The sequence below is a fragment of the Ammospiza caudacuta genome, chromosome 4 (assembly GCF_027887145.1).
Source record: "Ammospiza caudacuta isolate bAmmCau1 chromosome 4, bAmmCau1.pri, whole genome shotgun sequence".
In the NCBI taxonomy this organism is placed as follows: domain Eukaryota; kingdom Metazoa; phylum Chordata; class Aves; order Passeriformes; family Passerellidae; genus Ammospiza; species Ammospiza caudacuta.
In genome coordinates, this window is record NC_080596.1 from 21,073,706 (window position 1) to 21,092,244 (window position 18,539).

Here is an 18,539-nt window from a genome sequence, read left to right on the forward strand (position 1 = left end):
GCCTTAAGGAAGAAACTGGAGAATTAATTGTTTTATCCTCATCCTTCATAATAGTAGATGAGATTCCCTGGAGTTGGGATGTAGGCACTGTGATCTGCTACAATAGTTATAAGCTACTGCAGGAGGAAGTTGAGAAAGTGTCACTAAAATGAGCCTGGCGAAATCAGTCCTTTTTTAAAGTTCCTATTTATCACATTAATTTTACAGTCAGACTCTATGTCTATAGGGGACAAATGCTCTAAAGTTTGTTGAAATTAGTATTGTGAAGACTTGAGAGTAATTTAGGGGGGTTAATTCTCAAAGCTAAATCAATTTTTTGTCTTCGTATGTTTCAGAATATGAAGAGTTTTTATGTATTTCAAGTGCTTGTTATATAAAATGTTAAATTAAGATTAAAGCCTCTACATTTCTTAAGGCTCCTGAGTTGGGACTCAAAAGGTGAAATCTTAAAATATTATAAGATGTTGGTTGTTTAGGGTTTTTATGTCAGTGGTGGATGCACACAGAAGGGGTGCAGAATCCAGTAGTTACCCACAGGACAATTTTTGAAAGTCTAAGGCCAACTAAGATAGTCTTCCTGAAAATATTTCTGGAAGCTTTGCTCTATAGTGTGTTATTTTCTTGTTATATATTATAGAATGGCCTGTCCATCTTTGTTTGTTTTTTTTTTTGACATCTGAACTTGCTGCCACAGCAGCGACCAGCACTTACTCTGTTAGTTTCAGAGGAAGTGGGGTTAGAAAATGGAAGGACTTACTTGGGAGATCCTTTTACACCTGATACCTGCAAGCAGTAATTTAATACATTTCCTAGGAGATTAGAAATAATCTAGATTACAAGATAGTTCATCTGTCTAGGAACCAGCACTGTAGGAATATCCTGAGCTGGAGAATGGAAAATGTTAGTGGTGGTGTTAATGGAGGAAATTATTTTCCTGCTGGTTTTGCTTACTGTATCAAGGGAAAAGGATATATTGTTCAAAGGTGTGTTTCCTCAGGTCTTTGATACATTGTGTAGCAGAAGGCTATGAAAAAATAAAAGTTAACATTTAGTTTTACTTAGTGAAATCTCATGCCTCCTTCAGTGAAACTGGGTTGATTCAAGTAAAATATTTTGACTTAAGGAAATGGTCTTTTTTCTGTTTTGTTTATTTTTTTGGGGTTTTTTGGGGTTGGTTTTTGTTTTTTGTTTTTTTTTTTTAGTTAGTTTGACTGCAGTATCATCAGACATCAAAAACCTAGCTGGCAAATTGCATATCTTGGTTACTTTTGGTTCTGCAATTTCAGTGCTTGCTTTGAAATGTTCAGGTATTTGTAATATTTTTTCACTTTAGGCTAAAAAGGACTTCTGTGCCCCAAAACTCTTTTGTTTTGTCCCCTTCTGTTAGCCACTCTAATGAGTATTTTCCTTCCCCACTAACTTTGTCTACTCTCTTCCAGGCAATTGCTGCTGCAGTAGTTCTATGTTAGAATAGGAGCAAACCCCATTGTAGGAATGGAGTTTGGGACGGAATTCCTGTTGTAGGAATTAGCCTTAATGACATGTGCACTGCAGAAAGGGAACATTTTATGTGTCAGCTGTAACATAAATGAAATAACATCAGGACAGGGGATTGTGAGTATTTTAGCAGGCTCTTCCTAAGCTTGCTGTTATGAGTAATAGTGAAGAATAGTCATAAAAGATAGGTGTTACTCCCCAGTGTGATTAAAATTGAGGTGGTTGTTGTGGTTATGAAACACCACAGGTGGAAAAGGAAGCATGAATCTATTCCACTAATAGTATGCAGGCTGATAATAAACTAACATCCAGCAAGGGCATCAAACAACATTGCTTCATTTTCAGGGTGGTTTTTGTTTTTCTTTCCCTTTTCAATTACAGCTGATCCTGCTGCTCTGGGATTCATCATTTCTCCGTGGTCTCTCCTGTTGCTTCCATCTGGCAGTGTGTCATTTACTGATGAGAATGTGTCCCAACAAGACCTGCGAGCGTTCACAGCACCGGAGCTGCTGCAGAACCACTCGCTGTCATCCCTGTCAGACCTTGAGAAGGTACAGTGCCTCTTCCTTGGCAGACAGCTCTGGTGTTTTGTTGTTGATCCCTTCACAAAATAGCTTTAAACTGCCCTTTTTGTCTCCCCATGGTTTGTGATTCATGTAATTTCTTTTGTGAGGTGGGAGAGGGATCCTCCTACTTTGTTTTTTCTGGTTAAAGTGGAATAGTGATTATAGTTGTATGCAGTTGGGAGGAAGAGTCTGTACAAGCCCTGGCCACATACATACTTGGGCAATGGCTGCACAGAATTGCCATTTTTCCCATTAAACTCTTTCACAAGAGTAAATATTCAGACAGGTAAGGTTTGTGTATGTGGTCTCCTCCAGGTCACTGACAGGTACAGTCAAAATTATTATCCTCTCAGCTTTCTTCTTGACAAGAATTTGTTCTGAATGGTAACACTTGCCTCAGGAAACCATTCTCTTGACTTAGGCAAAGATATTTAGTGGTGGGAGTGAAAAGGAAGCTGAGCTATTTCTATCTCCTTGGCTTCCCTGGGTCAATAATCCTTAGAGGGGAGCTCGCCACAGACAGTGCTGTAATCTGGGAACAATTATGACACTTGGCAGTGTTCCTCCAGGAAGAAACAGCTCTTACTTCAGAGGAAAGTGGTATTGGCATGAGTTGCTGTTGTGTGCACAAGGACTATTAAAACGTGTTTCTGTGTTGAATATTTTGTTTCAGCAGCTTTTTATATGTAGTCCATTTTCTTCAGGGCTATATCACTGAACACCTACTGAATATCCACAGTACTCCCAAGCCTGTTAGACATCCTTCTTGCCCTGCATATTGTCAAAATTAATGGTAAATAAAATATGTTTACAGTTTTGTCTGTGGCGAAACTATAAACAATTAGAAACCTAGGCTGAAAGTTCTGATAGAGAAGTAAAAATAACACTGACATCAATGAAGTCTCAGGTTCAGTTATGTAGGATGCAGCTGCCAAATCCTGTAGTCATACTGTTGGAGTTGTTTGTTTATTTGCTTTTAAGAGGGACGACACTTTTGAAGACAGTGATGTTACCTCTAGTGCCAACTCTGCATGTACAAAGTGTACATTAATGTACAAAACTGACCTTTAAAAATGGCAGAAAAAATAGTTCTGAAGTGACAAGCTTGTGACCTTGGTCAGAGCTGATTGCATTCTTTGTTCTCTGCCAGTATTCAATATGCTACTTTTTCTCTTTTTGAAATAAATGGAGGACTGTTACTATGAAAAGCCATGCTGTGATGTTTCTTAATCTTTAGGAGGGAAGCACTCAGAGGGACCTCTGTGGCCTGTAAATGCCAGCACAGAGTGTGTCAATAGGCCATGAGCAAATGCTGGCACTCTGTGCATGTGCAGGGCTGATTAATCCTTGCTCATTTGGGCTGTGTGAATTTCTGCCCTGCTGTCAGCATAACCCTGCTGGCTGGATGGAAGGTGATCCACTTAGCTGCTGATGTGGAAGAAGGAAGCTCCCTGAAACATAGCTTTGTACAAAAACTGGTGTCCTTTTGTGGCTTTATTAGTTGAGGTTGGTGAGGGTGATAAATAGCTTATATGTGCACCCCTCTTTTCTTCACTGCTTCCCTTTGCATTCCTGTTACTCTCTATCAGGTGTACACTGGTTCTTTGTAAGGAATATGTTGACTTTGTGCTTCTTAGATCACAGCATCAGATCTTGCTTTGCTGACGGTGGTAAATTTTTACATGTTAAACTTTTTTTTTCTTCTGTCACAACTGGCTGTAATTCACTGAATTAATTTTGGAAATTGTTGGTGTTTTCCTTTTAGATTGTTCTACTAAAAGCTGCTGAAGGCAGAAAAACACCTTGTTTTTTAAGGCTTTGTGTCAGAAAGTGACAGGCTTACCTTTGCCTTTTCAGTTATGATTGTACTTGCTATTACAAATTAATAGTGTATTCAAGGAGAAATACTAAAAATAAATTATAGTCAGTAAAAAAATACCCCTTTTATTCCAAGGCACAGTCAATTTGAGTCCAAAATATGTCTGAAGTAACTGCAAGCTTTTTTGGAAATAGAGTAACCAAAGCATTCAAAATTAGAATGGAGATTGATTTGGGAAATTAATTTCATGTTGATCTATTTATTGGGGAATATATTTTAAGTACAGTACAAACATCAATTAGAATTTTTGAATAAATGTTTTTATTTTGAAAGCTGTTTTCAGATGGATTAGTAGAGTAGCAAGTTTTAGTTAAGAGGACTGATTGCACATCTCATTTTTGGAAATATCTTTGGGTATTTTGAAGCTCAGAATCATAGAATGATGAAATACCCTGAATTGAAAGGGATCCTCAAGGATCATCAAATCCAACTCCAGATTCCAAAGAGGGTAACCCAGAAATGTATCTGACTGTTGTCCTAATTTTTCTTGAATACTGACAGGCTTAGGACTATGACAGTGTCTCTAATTAGAATTAACTAATTTTATAATAGTCATTTTAATTGCTGTTCTTGCATTATTGGGGGACTGAAAGAGTTGGAGAACTTCCGTTTTTGCTTAGTTGGGGCTTTTTCTGGATTGGTTTTGTGTCTTTTGTGTTTTGTTGGCTTTTTCTGAAAAGGTTTTTTTGCATTCATTATTGCCATGAAAGCATATTCACCTTTTTCTGTGTAGCTGTGGTATATCTTAATATGTAAGAAACGCTTTGTAGCTTTTCAGTTGAAAGGCTAATGGAAAATAAAACAGATAGGGAGCAATTTTCTCAGTATTTGAAAAGGAATGTTTCTGATTGGATAGGGCAGTGGTATTGACTTAGAACTCTTGATGCATTTTTCTGACTGCTGTCCTAATCTGTTCAGATTTTTGTCAATTTATATATCTAGAATTTAAGTAAGATGTTTTGCTTTTAGTTGGTAAAGAGGCTGAAGAAGCTTATGTGAACTTTTAATTTATTGCTGTCCTTGTAATTGTTGTTCATTGTCTTCAGAATTATTCAATATATTTGTTGCTTTAAGTACCATAAATAATACTAATAATATGGTATAACCAGTGTATATTATTTACAGTGTATGACCAGTGTATATTATTTACACAGTTTAGAAAAACTAAAACTGCTTTCTTTCTACACTTACCTGTTTTATTTTGACAGTCAAGCACATGCTGGCTCTGTAGGTGTGCTCTTAATTCTGCAGTATTTAAAGGGTTTATTCCCTGTACTGATGGGTGTATTATGTTGAAGATATGTTAATTGTTAATTATATGTGTAATGGTTAATGTATTTTTACCTTCAAATATCAGTTATGCGTTAAGGTACTGCTTTCAGTGTTTATATTCTTTTGTTCATTCCTTCTTTTTCCTTTGATCTCAATCTTTGTGATCCCTGCTTGAGTCGTGCTGAGTCTGCCTTGCCTTCAGACACAGGTTTTAAGGATCCTTGGACACAACCATGCAGTGTTTACCCCACACAAGGCTGATTGTATGGATTACATGAGTTTCTGGCTTCAGTGTAAGATGAAAGCTTAAAACTGAGCAGAGAAGATGGGGGCACTGGTTGGATGCTGAATGTTTTGTAGCAGTAGGATTTGCTCCTCTTAACCTTATGTAAAGGAGAAGCAGGATGTGAAAGACAGCTGAGCTTAAATACTAGAAATGTATTTCTAAGCAAAGTGTTGTTAAGTTAGTCGCTCTCCTTTAAGAAGTCTGCTTTGAATTCCAGTCTTGTTCCATGAGTTGACAGATATCTTGTGTCTTGTGGCAGGTCCATATCTATTCTCTTGGCATGGCACTCTTTTGGGGAGCTGACCACGAAGTTCCTCAAAGTCAGGTAAGTTTAGATTTGGTTTTCTTTAACATTGCGACTACAGACTTGATGTTGTTTGACTGACTCTGCATTTGAGTTTGCATGGCTGGGTGTCATACTGAGACACTAAAGAGTAAGATGCCTTTCCCAGAATTTTACAGAATGGATCAGGTTGGAAAGGACCACAGTGGGTCCAACCTCCCTGCCCAAGCAGGGTCATCCCAGAGCACATGGCACAGGATTGCATCCAGATGGTTCAGTGAGGGAGACTCCACAGCTTCTCTGGGCAGTCTGTTCCAGTCACTGCCCAGTACAGAAGTTTCCTTTCCCATATTTGGAGCTTTTTCTTGTGAAGTCTGGTGTTGTCTTGCAGGGAGAAGGTGCTGATAGCACGTTTGTGTTAGTTTCCATGAAGATACATCTGGGCTGGTCTATCCTGTAATGCCACAGGCTGAAAGACAGTGGTTTAAGCTGCTGACAAAGGAGAAAATAAGTTGTTTTGGTTTAGGCTCATATAAAAATAAATATTGAAGTAACAATGTTGCTTTACTCATAATAAACTTGTTCTCCACACTGCTGTAGATTCTGTGAGTCTGGATTTGGCACATATACATACTTACCTTTCACAATGGCCAAGAAAGGGTATGAATTGTGTGGAACAGGGAGTAGACTCTTGCTATTGATTTGTCAGTCAGTGCAGACACAGTTGCAGACTGCTTAGAGCTGAGTGTTATTGCTCAATGTGGTTATTTTACACACCCAGCAGAACTCTTAGACTGTCCTGACAAAACTGACTGAAGATGAATGTGATTCATTATTTTCCTCAGTGCTCCTTCCCTGCCCCCAATTAAACTTTAAGAAGTGAATATCTAGAATAGTGAAAATAAGATGAAATGCCTCTGAAAAAAGCATTTAATGATGCACTTGCAGCTGTAGATGAAGCAATTTGTGGTTTGAATTTATGTTTGTTCCTACTAGTTGATGCTATATATAAGACTAAGGAAGAAAATTTTGAAAGACTTCAGTATTTTAAGCATTTAGTTCCTGATATTTTCTTTAACAGAGTGGTAGTTGGGATCTCAGTTGTACTTACCTGGAAGTAGTTGCCTGAATGCAGCTAAGTGAGGTAGAAAACTTTGGAGCTCTGGCTATTTAGGGTTACCTGGTCATAATGCCTACTGTGCCTGTCCCAAAATCCCTGGAGTTTTCTTAGCTACCAGGGCTTTTATGTTTCTTTGCTCTCCTGTACAGTAGGAGATGAAAGGAGCAGTATTCAGCAGTAGTAGGAGAGTGCCTTAAAGTAGGTGACTTAAAGAAGAAGGTGTAGAGAGGAATGTAGGTGTAAATTTTAGTCCTGGTTTTCTTTGTTTCTTTCTTTGGTGTCAAGAGTGTGGCAGCAGTTTCTCAGTAATGTAGTGGGAAGGCATGCTCTACCTGCTAATGAAACAGTATTTCCCCAAAGACAATGTGGTGAGGGTATGCCTGGAAGGAATTTGCCTTTGGGACGTTGTCATGTGGATCCTGCGTCCTGTGGAGTTAGCGTTGGCAAAAGGACAATCTTGTGGATGGCATTACTATTGTGTATTAATTTGCATGTGCAGATTTTCCCTTTTTTTAAAATATGTTTTCTGTATTTGTCTGCCTGTGTTGGTTAATGAGCTGCTTCTCTGCTGGAGTGTGGCTGAACAGGAGATTCATATCTTATTCACATACATGATTTTTATTATTAGTTAGTACTGATAAACAGATAGATGGGAAAAGCCTACATTAATTAAATCAGGGTGGTCCAGAATGTCTTTTTTATGGTTCACCTTAAGAGTGCTCACACAGGGAAGATTGAAAGATTGCAATTGTTGGAAGCACTCTGTGATGCAAAAAGCCTGACAGTGTTTGTACTTTGTGGGTGACCACCCACTTTGGGAGAGCTGCGGATCAGAAAGCTCAGGTCCCAAGTGCCTGTGGCACCTGAGAACAAGTGTTATCACTGACTGCTGCATACCCTGGGGAGGGATATTCCACCTTCAGGGTGCTGCATTCACTGAACAACAGGGAGAGCAGAAAGACATCTGGATTTATTTTTTTAGACTGTATGGGTGTTGTCCTGCAGTTATGAAGCTCTGCTTTGTTAACCAGTGGCTTGGTTGTTTTATTCCTTCCTTTTTTGTTGATGCTGTTTGGTGATATCACTGGAATTTGGGAATTTGCGAACACATCTGCTGCAAAATATTGGAGAGGTGAGGAACTGCAGAAAATGACCACAGAGGATTGTACAAAATTATTGTTATGAGGTTTGAATTTTATATTTGTGAGCAGCAGAATGGTCAAAATTAAGGATTAAAACTTCCTCTGAACCTTTTCCCTTTTGCTTTATTTTCACTTATTCATTCAGTGTTTGAAAAAGTATTTGGTGTCTTCACCTTGCAGATCAGGCAGCTTGTTTAGGCCAGGTTGTTGTAGAGTAGGGGTTGAATTCAGAGGCTGAATGCTTCTCTCCTGTTCTACAGCCACTATTTTTTCACCTCCCAGGTGATGACTTTCAAACTGACACTCAGATAATGTAGTCAACTAGTCTCATGAATAGTTAATGCGCTTTGTTGAGTGTCCTTTATTTCTGAGAGACCCCCAAGTCACTGTTAAAACTAATTCTCCTGTCTCCCCTGTTCTGGTTTGTCACTAGCCCATCAAGCTTGGAGACCACCTGAACAGCATCCTGCTGGGCATGTGTGAGGATGTCATTTACGCCCGCGTGTCTGTACGGACTGTCCTGGATGCCTGCAGTGCCCACATAAGGAACAGCAACTGTGCCCCTTCCTTCTCCTATGTGAAGCAGTTGGTCAGGCTGGTTCTGGGAAGCCTGTCTGGGGTAAGTCTGTGTCAGCATCTGAGGCAACAATAGAGGTGAGCAGGAAGAGAGCAAAAGTGCTAATTCAGAGTCACTGTGCAGTCTTTCTTCCTCTTGTTTTGGTATGTTGCAATTTTGACAAGGATGAGTGATGAAAGGAGAGAACAGCTTCTGTTCCCGTGTAGCAGTTTGTGCACTTGACAGTTCCTCCTGGAACATGCATTCATGAGTTTCTCAGGTCATTTCTTGAACTTTCTTCATTGAAAAAAAAAGTAGGGAGAAACAGGAGAACAAGGTGATGAACTGTAGGGCAAGGCTTAGACTTGTTGCTACTTGAAATGCTTCAGAAATGATTGCTGTAAGTTTACTTTAACTTGAAGTTATGCTTGACTTCTGGAGAGTTTCTTATTAACAGAAAGGAGGACTCTTTAGGCAGTGTGCCAATTCTCTTGCGCTTCTGCTCAGCTCTTGATTATGAGACTTGTGGAGGATTTTATTGTCTAAAAATGACCAAACTGTTTTTAGAAGTGAAAGAAATTGCATGAGCTCATCTTGCAAAGTTACTATTCCTGATGGGCAGCTTCTCTCTTCACCTAAACCATTACAGCATAACTTCAGAATAGTTAAATAATTTTAAGTAAATCAAGGAAGACCATATATTGTCATAGAATCATAGAATGGTTTGGGTTAAAAGAGACCTTAAAGCCAGATGCAACCTCCCTGCCATGGTCAGGGATACCTTTTGCAAGACCAAATTGCTCAGAGCTCCATCCAGCCTGGCCTTGAACACTTCCAGGGAAAGGGCATCCACAACTTCCTTGGGCAACCTGTGCCAGTGCCTCACCACCCTCACAGTAAAGAACTTTTTCCTAATAGCTAATCTAAATCTACTCTCAGTTTGAAGCCATTTTCCTTTGCCCTGTCACTACATGCCCTTGTAAATAGTTCCTTTCTGTCTTTCTTGTAGGGTCCCTTCAGGTACTGGAAGGTCATAATTAGGTCACCCCAAGCCTTTTCTTCTCCAGCCTGAACAACCCCAATTCCCTCAGCCTGTCCTCATAGGAGAGGTGCTCCATCCCTCTAATCAGCTTGGTGTCCTTTCTCTGGATTCTTTACAGCAGGTCCATGTAAATTAAAAATTGCTGTTTAGGGAGACAGCACTGAAATTCTTGAAAAATGTTTATTTGCTGATGCTTCCCTCACATTTTTTTAATAAAAAGGTATGATCTAATTGTTAGATAGTTTCTTCATATATCTGGTTTGGAAATGCTTGCAAAAAGCAAGAGGTCCCTGCATTTGTCTAACATTTGACGGCAGCTGATTATGCCAGACCTCCAGAAATGGTGCTGAGCCTGAGCTCCACAAAGCGTTGTCTAGCCTGTGAGGTATGTCTGTCAGTCCAGTGCTCCTCACTGTAGTGTCTGAAGTCTTGTGTAGTTGCTAAGTCTGTGGTTCAGTGAAATAAAAGGCTACAGGGCCTTCAGCAGTGGTGCTGTTAAAATAAAGATCCAAATTTTAAATCAGGCCACAAGCTATAGAAACAGCCACTCTGAGTCATTATTCTCCAAGTTGTTGATGGCCATTTCAGGGTAGCAAGTTTTCTGCTTTCCCTCCTCTTGTTCTTGTCAGCAGGCTTCCAGGGAGTCTGGGGTTAGGGTGGCAGACTGATCTAGACCAGCCTGCCCACGAAGTAACAGTGCTCCCAAGTACTTGTTCTGAAATCCAGTGCAGAGTTGAATCCAGCAAGTGTGCTCCCAGTCTCCTGTCCATGCTGTTGATGAAGGAGTGGGACTAGAGTGGGACTAGCAGTCATCCAGTGCTGAACCTTTGCTTATTTCCTTGCCAGTGACCTTTTTAATTCTGAATGTGTCACTGCACTGGCTTTGCAAGAAGACAAGGAAAAAACCTAGCTGAACAGAACCAAGAGTTAACAGAGCAATGACAGCATAGCTGTGCTGCTAGGTTTTTGTGCACCTTAGCCAGCCAGCCCTGCTGGTTTTAATGTTCAATGCTCTGTATGTGTGTTGGAATTTTGTAAGTTAACAAGAAAATTGTATAAATTGTATAAATAAGTTGCAGAGTGCAACTTATTATTCCAAGGTTGGCATGCTCTAATCTTGATGGGCCTCATCAAAGGCTCCTGGGGTCTTATCTCTGTAACTGGCCATTTGAAGCACAGCTGAGAGGTCCCATTTGAATGTTTTCATTTGCCACGTTAATATGCTTTGTGAAGGGCAATATAGCCCCAGGCTGATTCAGTCTGTTTCATGTTAACTGAGTTGTATTGTAACTGTGAAGTCTGCTTGATTTCTCCTTCCCTCCTGCTGTCCAGGTTACACTCCCACTATATGGAAGGATCTCACTAAGAATATTTTGTTGTAGCAAATAAACTGTTCTTTGAATGATTGTAGATGTGAAACTTTTTCCTAGGGAAGTAGTGATTTAAAAAAAATAAGGTTAAGTGAAAAGTTAGTGGGAGTAAAAGGAATGACACGTGAAAGGAATGTGCCTGAGGGGCTGAAGAGGCTGCTCACAAATGGGTGCATGTGATCTGGCATGTGCAGTCAGTCCTGTGAGGGTACAAGACAGTTCTTCCTGTTATGCAGAAAACTCCTCAGTAGAACTAGGCAAGTTCTAGTCATGCTGTAATCACAGAAGATGGTTTTTGTGTGCTGCTGTCCCTTCAGTTTGCTGTAGGGGTGGAATGTGTTTAAATTGTGAACTTAGTTCATTCTTAGTGGAAAAAAGGTAGACCAAATGTGTAGTTAAATAAAGCACACACTGTTCAAATATGGATAATTTGAGGGGATGTCTCACTGATGAATCAGTTCTTTATTGAAAAGTTTGAACTCCCATTCTGCACTTAACTCTTTGACACTGACTAATATTGTGCATTTACATAAAAACAATGCTTGTTTCATACTAATATGAGCTCTCCCAACATTTTAACTTTGTTACTGCCTTTTTTTGCAGATGGATCAGCTGTCTTGTAATGGAGATAGAAAATTGCAGCCAGACAGGAGCCAGGCTATTCGGGAGAGGCTGAGGGGAAAAGGGCTTCCCACAGGTAAGTGCTTCATTACAGCCCTGGGGAAGACCAGGTTTGGGCAGATTTTGCAAACAAAGAAATCAAATAGAGGAGGACTTGCTTACATTCACAGAACTCTGGTGGTTCAGTATCTAGCTAAAAGTTGGTGATGGTTTCAGGAAAATACTTGTCTTTTTTCAGTTCAGTCCTTATGGTGGGAACAGGTTTTAAAGGTTCTCAGCCAAATGTTTTGTTTCTGGAGAAAGGAGATTTTCAGCTGGAGGTTGGTCAGCTAGAGGAACAGGAAGCAGCTTTGCCTTGTTCCCTCTTTCATGTGGACTCTGCTCCCTCATCATAGCTCCAATTGCACAAAACATCTCTTCCTGCATCCCAAGGAGCCCTAAACTCTTTTCCGTGCACACAAAGCTCTTTTGCTGCCTTTTTTTTTTTTTCCTGAAGAGAAGTGGTGTATATTCTATAACAGTTCTGCTTTGCTTTGATAGTGTGAGGTAGATATGGACACCAGGTAGAGTTGTACTTTACTTCAGGGAAGTAAGGAAAGAGGAAACTGGGAGACCAGGGAGGAGACAGATGGTTGCTGTTGGAGGAAAAAGGATGAAGTGATATAGGTTGAATGCTGATGTTTGCCATGACTTTTTGTTGTTTAAGATCACAGATGTTGTTTAGGGTCATTGGCAGCATCAGCAGCATCAGCTTTGTGCTAGGCTTTTCAGGCAAGAGGATGTATTCGTCCAAAAGGCTGGTCTCTAATTTTTCTGGAAGAATTGTGGAGCTGAGCAGGAACATTTCATAAGGCATCAGCTTGGACCAGTCTAAGTCATTGCAACAAAGATATGTTGCTGATGTGCTCAAGTTGCTCCTCTGTTCTTTGGCTTTGTGTCAAGCAACAATGCAGTGAAAAGCAGGAACTGAAATAACCCATGAAGTTGTCAGTGACAATATGAACTGCAGAAATTAGACACAAGTCTGTCAAGGGATTGGTAGTCTTCATTTATTGAGATATGTATATAATTTTTTTTAAGATGTGGCTAGATTATGCTAGTGTTTGATATAAAACACTTATGGCAGTGGTTGTCAGCCCTTCCCTTACAGCACCGTGTGTTTAGGAACAGTTTCTGGTACAAGCTGTTTCTTATTTTCTGGCACAAATTTGCTGTTCTGACAGCTTTCTCAGGGGCTTTGTTTTCTTACTGGTTCTTCTCTTTTTTCTTTTTTTTTTTTTTTCTTTTTTTTTTTTTTTTTTCCCAGAATATTTCTCTAGCATTAGAGAGATCTTTTAGAAATACAGGGTTTGGGACTGGATCAATCTAGTTCACTAGGTTCATAAACTGTGTCGTCTGCCTTTTCTGAATTTCTTAAGAGCTTTCTTAAAATAAATTCTTTCCCTGGTTCCCACTAATTTTAAAGTTTGAACCAGAATCTTATTTTTCTGGTTGTTAATTTGTTAATTCTTTAACTCTATGCTTCCTAGTCTCCAGTGTTGTCCAACAAACATCACTGTTTCTTTATACACCTTTGTTCTTTTGCCAGTAGTACCCTATTCTGTATTTTTTTCAAGAACTTTATTTAAGCATAATGCCTTAGTACCTCAAGTTTTTCATTTCTATGCCCTCTTTTCATCCCCTATTCTGCTTTTTATTCTCTAACCATAGTTAACTGTGTTTTGGTAATGATCAAAATATTTGTAAAGTTTTGGGGACATAGCAGGGTTGTCTTTCAAGTCTGTTCTCACTGCATTAGCAAACTCTGATTATTCTTTTCTTTGTTGTTTCTAGTTTTCTGTTCTCTAATACAACTGACCAGTCTTTTGCTGTTTTGTTATTCATTTTCGTAGAAAATCTTTAACTCTTTTTAAATGTTTGTGGTTTGAGGAGTTTTGTTTCTCTGTCCATTTGTTTTCCTACCCCAACTGCATTTAAACTTTTTAGCAAATTTTTCTTTCTCCTGAAGTAATGCTTGTCCCCAGTGTCTTCATTATATCTTAACAAAAACCCTTTTGTTTTAGGTTCTACTAAATTTTGGAGACTGTTCTATTAGCTCCAGCCAATATCTTCGTGGCTTTCTGGGTCAGCATCAGGGTGAATAAGATGTAATGTCTGAAACTTCCTCTGGGGACTCTGTCTTTAACTCAGGGGAAGTAGACTAGATGATCCAATTGCTGTTTTTTTACCATATTCTCTAACTTGAAAAAAATGTCATGGGTAGAATGTTTTTTCCTCTTATTCTTGGAGACTGAGTCCACTTGGCTCAGCTGCTGTCAATCAGTAAGTTTAACAGAGAGTTTTAAGCAACCTTGGTCAAAGTTACTTTCTGAAAGAAAAGTTCTCTTTTTAGGCAACTTCATACTATCTGAAGAGTTCTAATTTAATAGAATCTTTACTTAAATAATATTTGTGAAATAAGAGAACCTGACAACCCCCAGATTACAAAGCTGGCTGAATAGTCCTCGTCCCTTAACACCTGTTCCTGTGAAGCTCATTGACAGTGCTTGCATGTGTAGAATGTTACAGAAAATGTGTGGCAGCCCAGGGAATAAATGTTTGTGCTTCACCCTTCCAATGAAAACATTATATTATCTGCATAATTCCAAGCTTGGTCTGAAAGGTACAAGTTATTAATGAGATGCTCTTGAATACTGGATTTTTTTCTATTCTTTTCAAGATGAGCTGTCAATGAGCACAACTGCTTTTCACTTACCTTGTAGGCTTTATGATATTTTGATGTTATGGTTCTGTCTTCCCCCCATCCCTAGAAGCAGAAAATATTTTTCATGTCTTCTGATATTTGAGTCTCTATTATCATTTTTAAAAATGGAAATCACTCATTCATTTGTTTTATATGTTGCCTGACCTGCTTCCACTCCAACGTTTCCAATTTCTCTGTATCACTGTATTATTTATTTGTGGTACTAATTTTTCTCCTTTTCCTTAGAAGCTTTACTACCTTCTTAGCTTCTCCAAAACCTTTCCCAATTCTGCTTCTGTTATCAGTCAGTTTTCCTAGTATGCCTTAATAGCACCATCTTCTCTTTATTTTGATCTTTGATCCATTGCTTGATCTTCATTTTGCTGAGACCTCAGGGAATTGTAATATACAAAACAGAGCCCCTCAAATAACCAAACCAGTTCTTGCTGTTGTCAGTTCTGTTTTTACTGTCAGTTCTGATGTTAAGTTCACTGAGTCATGTATTTGGAAGTTAGTGAGGACCCAGTGAAATGGATGTCTGATACTAATGGGCAACAGCTTGCATTTGATTCAGGGAGATTCAGTGCTTGTTATTTCTTTTTCTGCAATGCTGTGCTGGTTTGCTGGTGCAAATTCAGTCAATAACAGCACAGTGCAGCTGCCCTGGGAGCACAGCTGCAAATTTCAGGAAAAGTGAGCTACAGAATATAGTGCTGATCAAATATAATCTCATAATCTCATAAATTGAGGAGCCACAAGTAGAAGGCCAGATGAAGGTTTTAGAAAAATGTTACAATTAAAAAAAAAAAGCCTAAAAAACCAGAACTGCTGAGGAAGGCACAAAGTCCTTTTTCCCTGATTTGTCGCTGTGCTGTTCTGCTGCTGTTTGTAGCTGAAATAAATGCCTCTTAGTCCAGTTGCAAATTGGCAAACATTTAATAGGTCAGTAAGCTACTAAGAGACAATTACAGTTTTGAACCTTCATCTTTCTAATGAGTTAGAAGTTCTGTGAGTCATCTTTTACCCTTTTCTCTGGTTTAACTGCCTCTGAGAACACATTTTGGGTCAAGTTTAGCACTGGGATGATTGGAGGGAGCAAGGTTGGTGCACATAAGAATATGTATAACTTTCCTAGTCATTTCTCTAGTGTATTATTAGTAAAGTAAATACAGTGAGCAGCAATCTTTGCTGGAAAGGACAGAGGACTTGTCTGATGTTCACTGAGGTGAAGTTCTCTTGAGTTGTTGTGAAAATCTTAGAATTCATGTTGAATAGAATAGCTGTCATATGGAGAAAAAAGCAGCATAAGGGGAATGCCATTTCTTGTGAACTTTATAGTATTGGAAAGTTACTTGGAGCATGTAACTTAAAATAAATCGTGCTGCTAAGTCATGCTAAGTTCATGAACACAAGAGATGGTTCAGTAAGAGAGATGTGCTTCTCATTGGAGAGTAGCCAACTAATGCCTTAGATACTTGCAGTCTTTGTAAAATGATAAGATTTTTCCTTTATTTGAATTTCATTAGTATTAGGATCAGTTTTCTATACCATGTTAATCCACAATTATAATTGCCAGGACTTAATTTCAAAACATTTATCCTAAGTTAACAATATTTTCACCTCGCATGTTTAAATCAAATATTTTGCTCACCTTATGTAACCAGCTTCGATATTTTCAGCTATTCATTTCCATCTCTTTGTCTTCAAGATAATTATTAAATTAATAAACAGCTTTGTGTTAATATCCTCCCCAGTTAATTTTATTTTGTCTCTTCCATGACTCACTTTCTGTGGCTATCTTGGTGAATGAGTTTTACAGCAGGGTTGGCTGCAGAAGTAATTTATTGTAAATTAATATTACAGAATATTTGGTTTTAGTCAAGTCATATTCGGAACACAGTGTTTAGGAACTGACTGAGCCAGCAGAAATAAAAGCAGTAAGACCTGTCATGAGTCATCTGAACCAATGAGTTACTTAATTTTTGTACTTAAAAATGCCTTAGACCTCAAAAGAGTTCTTACATCAAGAATTATATGTGAAAGTTACTTAATTGGCTTCATAAAGTTCTTTTGGTGTGACAAAATATTTAATAGCTGTCAAACTCTTCCAAACATAAAGCAAGAATTAATTCACTCTGTTACTCTTTGCCACAATTTATCTTTGAAAAGGATGTTTCAAAGATAAATGTTATGGCTATTTAATGCTCACTTGAAATCTCCCTAACTTGTACTTGCCTGGAAACCTGCTTCCCAGCCATCAAATACCTGAAATTGTGCACCTTGTGTGTTTGTTTGCAAAGTTCTAATTTAAGTTGATGATCCATCCAAGGGCAGATCTTTGCTGGAGATATTTCATTTTCTAAAGGGATGCAGCTAACAGGTGTTTTGGCTTTCCTGCCATGAGGATCCCTGATTTTAACTTGACTTTTACAATGTGGTAAACTTTCACGAGTCCAATTCATATATTATAATATTACAGTTGTATTCTGACCTTTTTCTCTGCCAAAAAAATGTGCCACATGAATGAAGGCTTGAATATCATTTCGATTCACCTTAACTGTACACAATAGGAAATATTTGGAAATAGTGATTAAAATTGTGGATGTTGGTCAACTCCCTGTTTAATTAGACTGTATGCACTATCAGGTGTAACAAAAATGGTAGATGTTGTAAACTGAATGAAAAATGCTCAGTGCAGCTGCTTTTAATTTTAACAATATTTTACTGTTTGATTAGTGCTCTCCATAATATCAACAAAAAACTCAAATAAATGAAAATGTACCCTTTTTGCTCTTGATCCAAGGAAGCTGACTGTGCATTATGTTTTCGTTCCTGATCTGGGTGAAAACACAACTTTTGGTCTATAAAGAAACACTTTATGGTGATTACCTCCATGTGCAAACTGAAGTAGCTTAAACATTGTCTTGATAAATGCAAACACACAGACTTAAATTATCAAAAACTGCAGCACAAACTTCTTTCCATTTGCTTGAAAGTCTGTCATCTGTAAATCTGTTAAATATACTATTTTTACTTTTTTCTTTATTTCCCCTGACTCCTCAGTTCCAGAAAAAAAAAAGAACTGAGTAGGTGGAGAATAACTTCCAGAGTTCAGCAAAACCAAATGAAAACCAGATGAAGATTTCTTGTTGAAAGAGAAAAAAAAAGATTTTATTCTTTTTCACTTCTAAAGCCATGCCTGTTTTCTTCCAATAAGTGTTTCTGTTTTCATCTAGTAGTACTGGTGGTTGGCATTGGTGGAGATCTTTAAATTTAGGTATAATTTCTCCAGGTATAGGGAGCTTTCAGCCTGGTGCTACTGGAAATGTTTCCAGAGCAGTGCTGAGGACAAACTCAGAACTTTGAAGCCAAAACAAAGTAAGACGCAAGGATCAGTGAGGAAACCAATCTAGAGATGCCAAATGCTGTCTCTGTGCAGAAAAGCAGCTGTATCAATAGGCTTCTCTTGGGATACACAAAAATCCAGAAAGGGAGTAGCTAGGTGGATCTTTTCCCTACTTGGTTGAGAAATGTACCCAAAAAACCCTGACCCATAAAGCTGAGTGGGAAAGAGGAATGGTTGCCTTTTCTTGCAGAGGTGCCTAGGAAGGGAAGAGGTAAAATGTTGCATTTATGAAATATTAAGTGCTGCTTGGCAAAGCTCACTACCACTGTTCTGAAAAAGATTCCTGGTCTTTTGAGCTCTTTGGTGTTTTTTGATAGAAGAGCTGTCAGTCCAAAGCAGAATGCAAATTTTTATATAGGATTTATAATTTGGCAATTACATATAGTGCTTTCAACAATCCTTGTGTCCAGTTCAATTCTTCCTTCACAGAGAATACATTGTTTAGGAATATTTCCGTCTGAAACTTGGATTTTTCTCAACAATTTAGAAGGGAAAAGAAAAGAGGGGGTGCCATTCCTAGCAGTCAACCCACAGGCCACATCTGGCTCTGTTGTCTTCTGTTTGGCTTTTAGCCTGCTCCAAAGGGATTGCAAACCCAACTCCTCCATCAGCTACCCACTCATATTTTAGAAACTAACCGCGTTGTCTGGGGAGAAAGAGGTTTTTTCTATTACTTTGTTTTCTGCACAAAGATGGCGTGGGAGATGTTTTTTAAACTGCTGTATAATAATTTCCTCTCTTGAGACCTTCCAATCT

At 38.6% G+C, this 18,539-nt stretch overlaps 1 protein-coding gene across 1 annotated transcript in view; it reads left to right on the top strand.

The window, feature by feature from the left end:
• The window catches only part of PTPN13 (protein tyrosine phosphatase non-receptor type 13), a 111,333-nt gene that overhangs the window by 31,076 nt on the left and 61,718 nt on the right, over positions 1-18,539 (top strand). The window contains exons 3-6 of the mRNA XM_058804380.1: positions 1,879-2,048; positions 5,760-5,825; positions 8,479-8,664; positions 11,617-11,710. Of these exons, the coding sequence (XP_058660363.1) occupies positions 1,879-2,048; positions 5,760-5,825; positions 8,479-8,664; positions 11,617-11,710 (516 nt within the window). The remainder of the gene's footprint in view (positions 1-1,878; positions 2,049-5,759; positions 5,826-8,478; positions 8,665-11,616; positions 11,711-18,539) is intronic.